The sequence below is a fragment of the Carassius gibelio genome, chromosome B7 (genome assembly GCF_023724105.1).
Source record: "Carassius gibelio isolate Cgi1373 ecotype wild population from Czech Republic chromosome B7, carGib1.2-hapl.c, whole genome shotgun sequence".
NCBI lineage: Eukaryota > Metazoa > Chordata > Actinopteri > Cypriniformes > Cyprinidae > Carassius > Carassius gibelio.
Window position 1 is genome coordinate 30,463,340 of NC_068402.1, and position 14,207 is coordinate 30,477,546.

Sequence of the window (14,207 nt, forward strand, 5' to 3'; positions counted from 1 at the left end):
CGAGCGTGCTTTCACCAAGTACAACATGTTCCTGTATCAACATCCTTGTTGGTCCTGGAACAACATTCCAATCAACCAATCAGAATTGAGAAATAACTTTTCAGAAAATATATGTTTTAGGCTCACTGTCAGGGTTAGGTGCTTCTATACCCTTGTTAATCAGATATAATTTCCCACTGATTTTAGGAAATAATTATGGGTAGGGGGAGGTTTAGGGGAAGGGATTGGATTAAGTCTTTGGACAATAATGTTGACACAGTGATGAAGCTTGTATGTGTTTGCAGTACACAAGCCACAGAGGGTGAAGACAAACTACTCCACTTGGGTGACTGTCTCTCTCTCTCTCACACACTTGCACACACAATGCAGCATTTGAACATTCATTAGCAAATACTTGAACTAATAACAAAACATACTTACAGTAGCTGATTCTGAAAAACCTGATTGTCATAGTAAAGTAAGAATGACCTCCTCTCTTAGGTTCAGGAAACGGTCGTCCAAAAAATGTGTTGCTATTCTGTTATCTTAAAGATTCCTAAATGCATCTACTTTCGGAAGTCAAATAAAGTGCTTTCTGCTTTGACCTAGATACACACAGCATCTTCCTGACATGACTGCTTCAACACTAACTGTGGTTACTGAAACCATGTCTTCAACTTTTATAAAGAATCTCTCTTTGGATTTGAGACTTTAGTGTTTGCAACTTTACAGATTTTCTTTATGCACCAAGAGTTTGTAAAACTTAAAAAAAAAAAAAACGTAAAGAAATTAAATTGCATCATATGACAACTACAATTTAATCAATGTGTACCTTATGTTATCTGTTTGCATTTGTTATCCTGAAAAGCTCATAGAAGCATGGCCCGAAAGGGCTAAAAACTTGTCACAAATCAAGAATAAGGAACTGTATACATAAGACAATGAGGGGACTAAGGTGGCACTAATCTGATACCATTGGGACAAATGAAACTGTATGGGCTTATTCCAGAAAGCAGGTTATGCAACATGCCCGGGTAAGTTTACAGAAAAGTAAACATATAACTTAGTAGTAGCCATAGCAACTTTCTGAACAAGAGTTAGTTTACTACATGTTCAGACTTCTCAGCTTTAGAAGAATCTGGCTCATGCATACCTTTTTGATGATGCTCCAGTGGGTGTAACAGCTCCGTTTATGCATACTAATTTATAAAAAGTTATATCATTTATCAAATTCTTATAAAGCACCATTATAAAATACATCAATGTCAATTTTATTTTACCTCAAAAATCTTAAAACCAATATTTTCTCATGTAACACATTTAGGCCTTTATAAAAGTCTTAACAGTTATTTTGGAGCCAACATAGTAAGGGTATGCAACTTAACAAACTGAGCGTACAAGGTATATGTTTCATTTTATTTTATAAATAAGTACACAAAAAGGGCTAGACACACTACACGTTTCATTCTATTGACTTCCCTTTGTATTCATGCCAGTGGAGGATATGGGAAAGGCAAGCTCATGCAGAGAAGTTTTGTGAAATTGTGAAACTGTGCGACCAATAGAAAATCGATCCACTAATAGCATGACCTTTCAATTCAATTCAATTAAACAAACCATTGCAAAGCAACAATATTGGTGGTGACTGTCAGTTTATGTGCATATGACAGGAATTTTCAGAAAAATTAATAAAAGACGTAGTCAACCAAACGATGAACACTATTAACAGCAATTATTATGTGACTGCATATTAAGTACCAATATTTGTTAGTTTTGTATGCAACTGTAGCTGATTTAAAAGAACAAATTTAAAACTGGGGTGTTGCCGAAAAGTGGAGTAGATTTAATGTTACATTTTGGATTTATTATTATTAATTATGTGTTGAATTTATGTCTTAAAAAGTTGCTGCAGGGACTTGACGTGTTAAATTGTGCTATCAGAATTTCATGATGATGAAATGCTGATATGTAGCATACTGTATATTGAATATGAAGCTAATCCTAATAGCAGAACACAAACTTATCCATTTACAAGCCACTTAAACTAAAGATTTACGTATCTTTTACAGGCTAAACATTTCATATTTACAAAATGTTAATTTTTAAAAGCATCATATACAGTATGCAATCATATTATAAATAAATAAATATATATATATATATATATATATATATATATATATATATATATATATATATATATATATTATTTTTATTGCATTAAACAATTCATAGTTTAAGACTTCATAGTTTTTATAGTCAGGTGAAATGGATATTTATGTTTCTAACCATCCATTGGCTGCAATATATATATATATATATATATATATATATATATATATATATATATATATATACACAAAAAGGGCTAGACACACTACACGTTTCATTCTATTGACTTCCCTTTGTATTCATGCCAGTGGAGGATATGGGAAAGGCAAGCTCATGCAGAGAAGTTTTGTGAAATTGTGAAACTGTGCGACCAATAGAAAATCGATCCACTAATAGCATGACCTTTCAATTCAATTCAATTAAACAAACCATTGCAAAGCAACAATATTGGTGGTGACTGTCAGTTTATGTGCATATGACAGGAATTTTCAGAAAAATTAATAAAAGACGTAGTCAACCAAACGATGAACACTATTAACAGCAATTATTATGTGACTGCATATTAAGTACCAATATTTGTTAGTTTTGTATGCAACTGTAGCTGATTTAAAAGAACAAATTTAAAACTGGGGTGTTGCCGAAAAGTGGAGTAGATTTAATGTTACATTTTGGATTTATTATTATTAATTATGTGTTGAATTTATGTCTTAAAAAGTTGCTGCAGGGACTTGACGTGTTAAATTGTGCTATCAGAATTTCATGATGATGAAATGCTGATATGTAGCATACTGTATATTGAATATGAAGCTAATCCTAATAGCAGAACACAAACTTATCCATTTACAAGCCACTTAAACTAAAGATTTACGTATCTTTTACAGGCTAAACATTTCATATTTACAAAATGTTAATTTTTAAAAGCATCATATACAGTATGCAATCATATTATAAATAAATAAATATATATATATATATATATATATATATATATATATATATATATATATATATATATATATATATATATATATTATTTTTATTGCATTAAACAATTCATAGTTTAAGACTTCATAGTTTTTATAGTCAGGTGAAATGGATATTTATGTTTCTAACCATCCATTGGCTGCAATATATATATATATATATATATATATATATATATATATATATATATATATATATATATATATATATATATATATATATATATATATATATATATATATATATATATATATATATATTATTTTTATTGCATTAAACAATTCATAGTTTAAGACTTCATAGTTTTTATAGTCAGGTGAAATGGATATTTATGTTTCTAACCATCCATTGGCTGCAATATATATATATATATATATATATATATATATATATATATATATATATATATATATATATATATATATATATATATATATATATATATATATATATTATTTTTATTGCATTAAACAATTCATAGTTTAAGACTTCATAGTTTTTATAGTCAGAGTATTTCCTGTCAGGACTTGCTCCTGACTCACCAGCACCAGCACCCAGTAGTGTGTGTATAATATAATATGTGGTTTCTATTTCAAACAAGAAAGATTGTGAAACATTGATATTTAAACATGAACCTAATTTTCACGCCATCTCTTTATCTAGTACACAGTACAGTCTGTTTAAATTTTTTGTTCAGATGGTAAATTAATAAATTACCAACAAAACAAAAATGACCATAAAACCATACAATTCCATAATCAGAGTAAGCCTGTGAAAATATGTTTACAACTATGTTTAAACATGCATTTGTGATCGAAGAAATGACAAACAACAAGCGCTACTCTACACTGCTCAAAACACGTGTTTGAATCATCAGTGGAAAATCCTATGTAAACTTACTTACAGACTATGAGTCAGAACAGACGACATTGTAGTCTACTCTCCCAGGATCAGGAAACAGTCCTCTATAAAATGTACTGCACAAATCAAAATATTTGGGTTGAGCTGTTCTAGAATAGTGTTGTAAATACAAAGTAACCTCTGATTTCTAGTTGTGTCCTCTTTTGGGAAGCCAAACAATGTAGTTTTACTTTTCCAAGGGAACACACAACGTCTCCACAACATGACAAAACCGGCAACAGGGAGAATAAAAGTTACACCCTCTTTCTTTGCATGAACATTATGGCGGCAATAAGCAAATCTTCCCACATTGTGATGTAAACATGTGGGGGCTTGTTAGGAGGAGTCGTTTTAGGTAGGAGTGGTTGACTGTTACATTTTATAAAGAATATCTCTTTGGATTTGAGACTTTAGTCTTTGCAACTTTACAAATATTCTTTAAGGCCCGAACACACCAAGCTGACTTCAAAGGAGTAGCGGCGACAAAAGCTGATAGTGCTGTCGCCTCGCTTAGGCAGCGTTGGACCAAAAAGCTGCACTGGAAAACACCACACAGACTACAGCCGATGGCAAAAAAACACATGCGTTCTGCACATGCATGCGAGGAACTTCTAAACCGCCCCTGGCAATTAGCATTAAACTGGAATTTAAGTCATGAATGAAAAGTCACCTTAAAATCTTAAAAATACTTTTTAATTAATTTTGTATATCTGTTTCTTTTTATTTCCCACAAAAATTACCAAACACTTTAAATGTACTCAAGTCATTACCTTTTTTTGAGAACCAATACATTTTGTTTAACAAAAACCTCTTCTTTGCATAAAGAACATGGCTCAAGGCTAAGCATTTTTTTCTGCTGTTTTTTTTTTTTTTTTTTTACTATATATATATATATATTTTTTTTTTTCTGCCCATGTTATCTTGTATTTTAATAGACATGCTTATATGATATCAAAGTTTTAGATAGCAGTTAAATTTTACAATTCATGATTCCCATTTTGATACCAAAGCAAAAACTACTAGCCTAACAAAAACAGTTCAAGCATTACATTATTAAAGACAAATGAAAAGTCAGTAAATAACAACAACTGAACAAATTACAAGCAACAGAACAAATAAAAAGAAGTCGTGGTTACAATTTATTTTATTGTTTCCTTGTTACAGTAATACATTATACGTTTAAGTACAAAGTCATATTAATTAACCACATGTACTTATTGTATGATTAGAGTTAGAATGAAGGTTTGCTTTAGAGTTAGTTTCACGAAATTGTGCATCATTTATTATTACTATTGCAACATGCTCTATTGCACACCATAAAATAAAGTGTTACCAAAGGTGTTTCTGGCAAAAATATAATCAGATATTTATTTTACCAAAACTGACATTAGTTCTGATAATAATATTCAGCTATGTGTGCCACATGCATCAGATGTCAGCCAGAACAACTTTTCAGTAGGAAGAATCGGCAACAACTCAGCCTTTTCAACAAACTCACAATGAAACACACACGATAATTGATATGGGAAATAAGATAAGCTCACATGAGAGACAGACATTCTCATAGAAGAATGGATTTATTCATTTTGGCAGCAAGTTGTCTGTACACTGATTTGAAATTATAAATAGAAAATAAAAACAATTAAGGAAGTTTTTGCACATCTATGACTGACTCCATCCCCTGAACTTCCCTTTGACCAGCTCATTGGCTGTAGGTCGTCGCTGATGCATTTTAAGTCAAAACACATTTCACATTGTAGGACTTTGAAATGTTGTTGCTGACAGGTCAATGATAACACAACGACACACAGTCTTTCATAACACACACTACGTGAATGAGCACCTCCTATTTTGGACATTTTTTGCAATTTCCAAGCAACAGTCAGGGCTGAAATTGTGCTCTGTGAACCCGAAGACATAATTAGCCGGGGTTTTTTTATTGCCTGTTTTTGATTGTCCATGGATAAAAAGACAGGCAAGCTTACATGTAAGGCAAGTTACATGTAAGTCATGTGACCATTACACAGATTTAACTATTTGTTATTAGCAATATGGACCAGGTCTCTGTAAATCCTTCCAAAAGTCAACTTGGTCTCTCAAGCTTTGTGTCGTTGTGGCAATGAGTTTTGAATAGCGGCAGCGGTTGTATGCTACAGGGAAGACATTGAATAGGCTTCCATCAGGTGGATTGGTCAGATCAATTCCTAGATGCGTCATACATAGACCTAGAAATACATCCTCTATGTAAACCGGTTTGACAAGTTGGGCTGCCTTAACAAGTTTCTCTGGCAGGTCACGGGTAAAAACATATGCCAAGCCCAGAGCATAGGGTGGATAAAAAGGTGGCTCGTAAACAGTATTTGGAAGATACCATTTAGAATCAGGATTTCTCAGTACCACTGCATTCCTAGCCACAAGTCCAGTCATATAGTTCTGCTTTGGGGCAGATAGAAGCATATTGACTAAGGTTTTCACATTGAGAAACACATCAGAGTCAACTTTCATTGCGTAGAGGGCATTCGGACAGTAAACAGTCAGCCATTCTAGCATTACCATTGTCTTAATGGTTAGGTTGTAGTAAGTGTCCCAGAAATCACTTTGTATAAGGTCATGATACTTCTCACTTTCCTGTAGCAAATTTTGTTGAAGCGTTTCTCTTTCTTCTGAAGTCGGGAGACCCAACAGAAATAATACGCTCACGGTCTTGTCCCCAACTAACCTCTCTGATCCCCAGGTAGAACGGATGGCGTCTCGAGCAGCTGTATTGCTTGGAGCAACTGGCACCATTAATACCACAAAGGGGTTTTCCTTCTGGCACTTCTCTGGCTCATTCAAAACTAAATTATACTTGTGTGGGTATGCCACACAATATGGCTCCGGAGGCTTCCACGGTTCCACGGAAGTCACTGCTTGCACTGTATTCAGAGAATCATTGACCATTTTAATGGTAAATTTCTCAGGAAGAAATAATCCAACTGTTACAGCCCAGTATCCTGATAGTTCATTAGGGACAATGTAGTAGCACAGGAACAGGAACAGAAGAATGGTGAATATAAAAAATGAACGAAGAGATCTGCATCCGCTACATGATTGACCATGACTAAAAAGAGAAGAAATGTGTGACCTATGCATTCAAAATAAACTTTTGTTATAACTAATACACATGGTGATGCTGTACAAGGTATATATGATAAGGTACTACAGTTAATAAAAACATCAAAAATCTTCAGTTATATTTAATGTTTTGCGTCTCATGCACAAGCTGGATAGAATCTGGTCTTATTTAAATCTGTATACCACTTTAATAAAAAGATTTTACAGTAACTGTACGGTAAACTACATTTCCTACAACGTGGGTAGTAACTTAACATAAAAATGTTATGTCTTTATAATTTAATATACAAAGTAAAACAGAAGCATTAGTGCTTTACCTTTGTTTTTCACAGTCTTCCATCATATTTCCTCTGTTTGTAGAATTTAATACTCATTATTAAGCACTACCATGGCATGGCACTGTGCACGGAAGTACACGAGACAAACCTTCTTCTTTTTTTTTTCTCTCTTTTTTTTTTTGCATAACTAGTTCCACCCCCCTGCCGCAACAGAGAGAAGGAACCAACATTGTCTATTATGATATATGAAACAAACATTAATGAAGATCATCTGAATTGAATTACACAAAGCCAGTCACTGACTTAGAAACTAACATATGCTTTTCCAACACATTAGTATAATAATTAAAGATAATTAGGTCATGCTAAGAGATCTTAAAAGCAGAATAAACTGTACTGGCTAATATGACAGTATGTGTATAACATGTTAAAAATACAGTGTCTCTCTCAAGGGGTTGATCGTAATTATTTTTGCCATATGTGACTGAGGACAACACCATAGTTACAACAAAAACATGATCATCTCAGGTGTATTCAGGTGTTTGCATATTTTTTCATAGGTTATTTTACTGTAGCTTATAAAGCTGGTCTAAGAGAGTTAAATACTACATGAGTGACCCACAAAACATTTGGCACAAAATCTTTGAACAAATAAATAAAAAACCTTTTATAGGTGAAAAGGAACAATTAAAGAAAGAAAGTAAGTAAAGTTCAAACTAAATAAAGAACATTTGAAAGCGTAGGAGCATTTCTAGCCTTTCAAATTCTGGGGAAAAAATGTCCTCGTATTTCGATGCTGTTTTATGATAGTGTTTTGAATATATGGATGCAAATATGTCATTAACTTTGATTTTTGTGTCACACAATAGACCAAAAATATAGAAAGAAAGATAGAAATGCAAATAACTGCAGTGTGTCAACAGTAGGGAAAACTAGTCAGCAGTCTGGACTCAAGGTAGTCTAACTATCATGAGCAAGTTCAGCTATTAAGTTAAAAGCCAGCAAAAATACATAGTATAAAACCAGCAAAAATGCATAGTATAGGTTTATGTATACAAGTCAAGCACAGGAGATGCCAACAGACACTAAAGGGGGACATAAAAGGAAAGCAAATATTTGCACAGATGATGTCATATCATATCATGTCATATCAAGAAGCAAACATCAACTTTTTTCTTAATTTTTCATTATAAATAGGTCTATAATTATTATTTTCTGTGTGGTTTGGCGAGGGCAGCTCCCTATCGCCCTCTATTGGCCAGATGTATCTGATGAGAACAAGCATTAGAGTAGGGACAGGTGTGCATGTCATTATTTGGCATGTTATTATTTGGGTTAACATAGCAACATACTTTATTATACAATTAAAGAAAAGTCTAAACACACTTGTGTGCTCTAATGTCATTTGAATATTCTGAGAAATATTTTTAAAATCCATTTAATGTTCGAAAACCTAAGCAATGTTATTTACTACTACATGCAAAAAAATATTCACATTCATGAAACCACAGTGTAGTTTTTCTTTCATTGGGTTATATATTGTACCAGTCACTGGTATGCCTAAAAATATGTTAATTTGAGTCCTTGCAGTAGATATAAAACTTTATTATGTATTTTTTTCTCTCTAAAAGTAATATTGCATATAATAGGTAAAATTATTTGGCTTAGCCGATTCTTGAGCTGCTTGAGCTTGTGTTTTCAGAAATATGGATTTCTAAATTATATAAAACCACAAATACAAAAAGGTTGAAGGTGACTGCAGTTAAAAGGCTGTGACTTATCATTCATGGTAATGTGGTTTGGCCTGAATGATGATCACAATATAAATAAAATAGAACAATAATCACAAATACAGACTCATTTTTTTTTCATGTTTAAGGGTAAAGGAACACATCATATGCAAAACCTCAGTAATTTTAATGATACAGATAATTATTTTATTGATTTGTCACAGAAATCACATTTCAACAGATTCAAAATCACATGTAGAAAGTAATCCAGACAGCAACTGGTGCTAACAATATGTTGCTGCCTGGGAAGAAATCCAACTAAGTATGAAGAGATATGCAAATAATAGATCAGATGTTATTGCAGCATGTTGACTGACTGGCAGTTGTGCCATTGCCCTTGTTTTGATTATTAATGTTATTGCTGGCCCAAGAAAAAGAGTCTCTCTAGAGCCCTCTCTGGGCATCCTCTTTAGCTTCCAAGGTGGCGGCTCGCTCTTCTTTACAAATAATTTCATGTTCACGCTTCAGCTCGTGGTATGAACGAGAAAACACATGGAAGATAGATGTAGCTGGAAAAGCCATGATGAGAATGCCACTCACTATGCTGCTAAAGGCAACAACCTGGCCAGGTATACTGTGTGGTACCATGTCACCGTAGCCAACTGTCGTCATGGATATGATAGCCCACCAATAGGAAGCAGGAATGCTGCTAAAGCTGTGGGGCCCAGTGGGCTTGTCCTTTGCAAACTCTTTTTCTGCCAAATGTACGAGAGGTGAGAATAGAGCTACAGCCACGCAGAGGAAGAGAAGCAGGAGTCCAAATTCTCGCATACTCCGTTGTATTGTAAGACCCAGGGTCTGAAGGCCCAGTGAGTGTCGTGCCAGTCGCATCACATACAGGATTCGCAGGGCACGCATGACTCGCAGAATTAAACCCAGCTTATCTAAATATCCACGACCAGTGCTACCATTAAGCTCGGCTTCTTCAGATTCATCTTCGCTATCGACAACCAAAGAAATGTAGTATGGCAGAATGGCTATGACATCTATGATATTAAGTGGATTTCGAACAAACTGCAGTTTGCTTTGAGCCTGCAGGAACCGCAACAAAAACTCCATAGAGAACCAGGCCACGCACACCGTTTCCACTATGAATATGTTGCGACATTTTTCTGAGCATGCACCCTGCAAGAGAACAATAAGGAGAAATCGGGTGAATGTTTAGATTTAACATCACTTACTAAAGCATGGTCTACAAAATCTGTAAAAAAACAAACAAACAAAAAATTGAAAGCGGAGAGGGGGTGCAGTTACTGAGATAAAGTGTGTAGGGTTTGGTTGATCATGTGACATCTCACACTGTCAGTCCTAATGAGGCAGCTTGATGACATTTCCAGAGTTCTCTGTGTGACAGTTCACATTTAATGGTTTTTCATTTCCTCTTATTTATTTTTTCTTATTAGTTTTGTAGAAACATTTTTTTTATTAATGTTTATTGACATTATTACATACTTTATTGTTGTGCCATAAAGTATGTGCTACCATGATAGCATTTTGTACTTTCATGATAATACTGTGCACCTACTATAGTGTACATTTGTATTTACCTCAGCTTATTCCCTTTACCACCTATGTTTAAAAGATGGTTGTCAGTATACCATAAAGGTAAAAACAGATTATAGAAATTAATGTTATTTCAACTGATATATTTCTTTTCTTTTTTTTTCTTTTTTTTTTTTTGCTCCCCAGCTACTATCTGTTCTGGCTGCTAAATCCCTTCTTCCCCATCACCACTTTCCAAACTCTTGCCACCCTGTCCTCCTGGCTCCCCTCCTCTTCCTGTTCCATTCATCCAGGAGCAGATGCTTGCTGTCTGGCATCCCACAGTCCCACTTCCTGAAGCCAACAGCTCACCTGGAAATAGTATGTCCACAATAAGCTCCCTGTATGCCCCCCTTTCCAAATTCTGTTGGTCATCAGCTGCATGTTTTTGTATCACATGAATCTGATGTTCCTAGGCCTTATGTCCAGTGGTGCAGACTCAAATGAGAAAGAGCCAGGAAGGTGCATTTCCAGGTGGGGGGAAATGGCAAGGTGGCAGATCATTGTCTGACTCCTTTTCCCAAGTATATCTGTGGGCACAGGGTATGGCTTTCCACTAAGGACCAGTCTCTTGAGGTTCTGGCACGCAAGCTGGAACCCAGGATCTTAGGGCCATACCACATTACCATGGTCTATGACCCAACGGAAGAGCATCACTCATGTGTCAGCTTACATGTGTTTGGTGTCAAGCCTGTAATTTCTTCCCCTTTGAACCTTTGTCTGCTACTTCTAAGAAGGCTGCTGGACTCCAGGAGGCATGGTTGGGGATACTGCTACATTTTGGAGGTTTTATGTCCCAGGAGCACACAGGGTTGCTCCTGGTGGGGGCAGGGGTGCTTATTGTCTGGGTGCTGGTCTGTTCAGCTCAGGGTTTGTTTGCGTTGCATCTTTTGTTTGTCTTGTTACCATGGCTGACATATGGTGTTTTCGTTTGTCATTCCATCTGCTCTATTGTCTGTTCTTACCCTGCTCCTCTTGTTACCTTGCTATCTCACCATGGCTTGCATTTGCTCCACAGACTCCCCCTTCTGTTCTTGATTCCAGATTCCTTCCTCTTCACCACTGCCAAGTCTCTTGCTGCCCTGCCCTCTTGGCTCCCCTCTTCATCTTGTTCCATCCATCCGGCTCCTCTTCTCTTATCTGGCCGTCAGCCAAGTTCCTGCCTCCACTCTCCTGGTTTCACTGTCTTTCTAACCTGCCATCACCATTCTATGTTCACTGATGTTAATAGCTGGCCTCTCATATCTTGTCACCCCCCCCCCCCCAACTCCAAATGTATGGTATCATGTTATTTGAAACATAATCCTTTTGATGAAACTACTGCAAAAATATTTTTTGGTTTTACTGTATCACTGTATCAATGTCACAAGGATGAATAACCTGAAAACATGATATTCCAAATATATAAAAAAAATATTAAATGTAATGGTCATGCAAAGCTGATCTGTGAAAAAAAAAGTGATTGAGACCCCATTAATTCCATATATTTTTGCAGTCTTCTGACATTTGGTGTACACTCTTTAAAATAAAGGTTTTTGATGGTATTTAGGATTCCATGAAGAACTTGAAACATCCATGAAACCTTTCCACTGCACAAAAGGTTCTTATCAGTGGTAAGAGGTTATAGTCTTCACACTAGGAATCATTTTTTTCTTTTTAGAACTGTTCAACAAAAGGTTCTTTAGGGAACCTAAAATGGTTATTCTATGGCATCAACCTTTATTTTTAAAGGGTGTAGAATATATATCATGGTATACTACAGAATACCCTCAGAATATATGCCCTCAGAAGACAGTATGTATAAAAATAGTGATTTTGTGCACTAACCCTGTTTTCATGATCAGGCATGGTGCTGATACACAAGCTGATAACTGTCACAGCAATCATGACCACTGAGAAACATGCAAAGATTTTCCCAAGCCAGCCGGAATGAGGGTTTTCCACTATTTCTTGCAGCTGGCTCATGAACCAGATGTAGCCCTTCTCTTGTGCTAGAGGCTTCTGTATGGTTAGCCTTTTCTGCCTCCTCTCTTCCTCCTTCCTTTTCTTCTCTCCTGCTTCCTCCACACGGGACATCAACTTGCGCCGACAGCAACGTTCCATGTGAACGGGGTCGATGCCCCAATAGTTAAGCTCGTCAGACAGTGACACAGCACACACATGCCGCAGCAGTCTCAGTTTACCTGCAGCCAGGAAGTTCAAGATGACCCGGAAGGCCATCGAGCTGCGGTCAAAAAAAAACTCTCGCCGGGCCTCATCATAATCATCACAAAGCTTGGCGATATCATCTGGGCTGCTGCAGTGACACAGCTGTCCCAACCGAGTGAGTGGGAATTCCTCCAGTGTGCTCCAGGGAAATGTGTAGCAATCTCCTCCAACATTGATGAGAGCTAGTTTACTGTGGTCAACATCTTTGAAGGCCGGGATGTTGTGTAGTCGCTGAGCCCGTTGAAAGTACAAACCTTTGATGGTTTCAGTCTCTGGAATTTCAGAGAAATAGAGGTCAAGGCTGCTGTCATCTGTGCTGACTGAGAGATTGCTAAAATCATGGTTGGCATTGCTGATGATGGGCATGGTGGCATTTGGAGATGTCAATGATTTGAATGTAGTTTGTGTAGCTTAAGCAGGTAGCAGAGTATTGGTGCTGGCAGAGAACTGTGAATAGAAATAAAATGATTTTATTGAAATAAAAATGTCATGTTTCAAGTAATAGCAATTTCTGAAAATCCTACCCCATTTTTTTTTACATACAGAGTTTTTTTTTTTTTTTTTTTTTTGTAGACAACATAAAAACATAAAAATCATTCCACAAAAATATTTTTTAGTTATATAAAAAGATCAAGAATTCTGCATAAGCAATAATTCAATATTGTCACACACTTTCAAAAATGATAGCACCTTTATAATAATGATATTAGTGATTTATAATAATGATAGTAGTGATTATATAATATGGTAATACTATAGTACTTTGATACTCTAATGTAATGAAATAAAATAAAATAAAATGGACAGTTTTTAAGGAGGAGCTACAGTATTTCTACCTGTGTTTTTAAATAGTGATGCATGTTATCTAACCCTTAGAAATTACTTTAGTTCTTTCAGCTGTTATGTAAGTACGCATTCTTTTCATCTAATAATATTAAGGTTAAATACCATTTTAAAATAAGGGACACATCTGAAACCATGGCAAAACAAATTAAGCTCATTCACTGGTATGTCTCATTTAAAAAGACATCAAACTTTTTTACAGTACATTAGAACTTCCATTGTTCTTTTAAAAGCGTGATTGACTCTTAAACATTAGCTGGGACTACAGCCACCATATTATGCCTTATCATTTCACTCATCCATGTGAATGTCTGGCCCATCTCTTAAAGTTAAATGCTTTAGTTTGTGCATGCTTTAAAATAAAATCTTCTTGTTTAGATGTTATCAAATTAAACACATTTATCAGATAAAACATTTTTACAGTGTATCATAAAGTGTAGTGCTTTTTGTTGTTAGT

At 35.3% G+C, this 14,207-nt stretch overlaps 2 protein-coding genes across 2 annotated transcripts; both read right to left on the reverse strand.

The window, feature by feature from the left end:
* Positions 1 to 5,109: 5,109 nt before the first annotated feature.
* On the reverse strand, positions 5,110 to 7,515 carry LOC127961361 (beta-1,3-galactosyltransferase 2). Its single transcript, XM_052560444.1, has 2 exons — positions 7,407 to 7,515; positions 5,110 to 7,075 (listed from the first exon to the last, which is right to left on the reverse strand). The coding sequence occupies exons 1-2, from the start codon at positions 7,430 to 7,432 to the stop codon at positions 6,019 to 6,021; spliced, it is 1,083 nt and encodes a 360-aa protein (XP_052416404.1). The 5' UTR covers positions 7,433 to 7,515; the 3' UTR covers positions 5,110 to 6,018.
* A 1,930-nt stretch (positions 7,516 to 9,445) lies between these two features.
* Positions 9,446 to 13,352, reverse strand: kcng4b (potassium voltage-gated channel, subfamily G, member 4b). The gene is given in 2 exon segments (XM_052561226.1): positions 9,446 to 10,282; positions 12,527 to 13,352. Coding segments are annotated over 2 exon segments (1,584 nt in total). The 5' UTR covers positions 13,274 to 13,352.
* Positions 13,353 to 14,207: the final 855 nt, after the last annotated feature.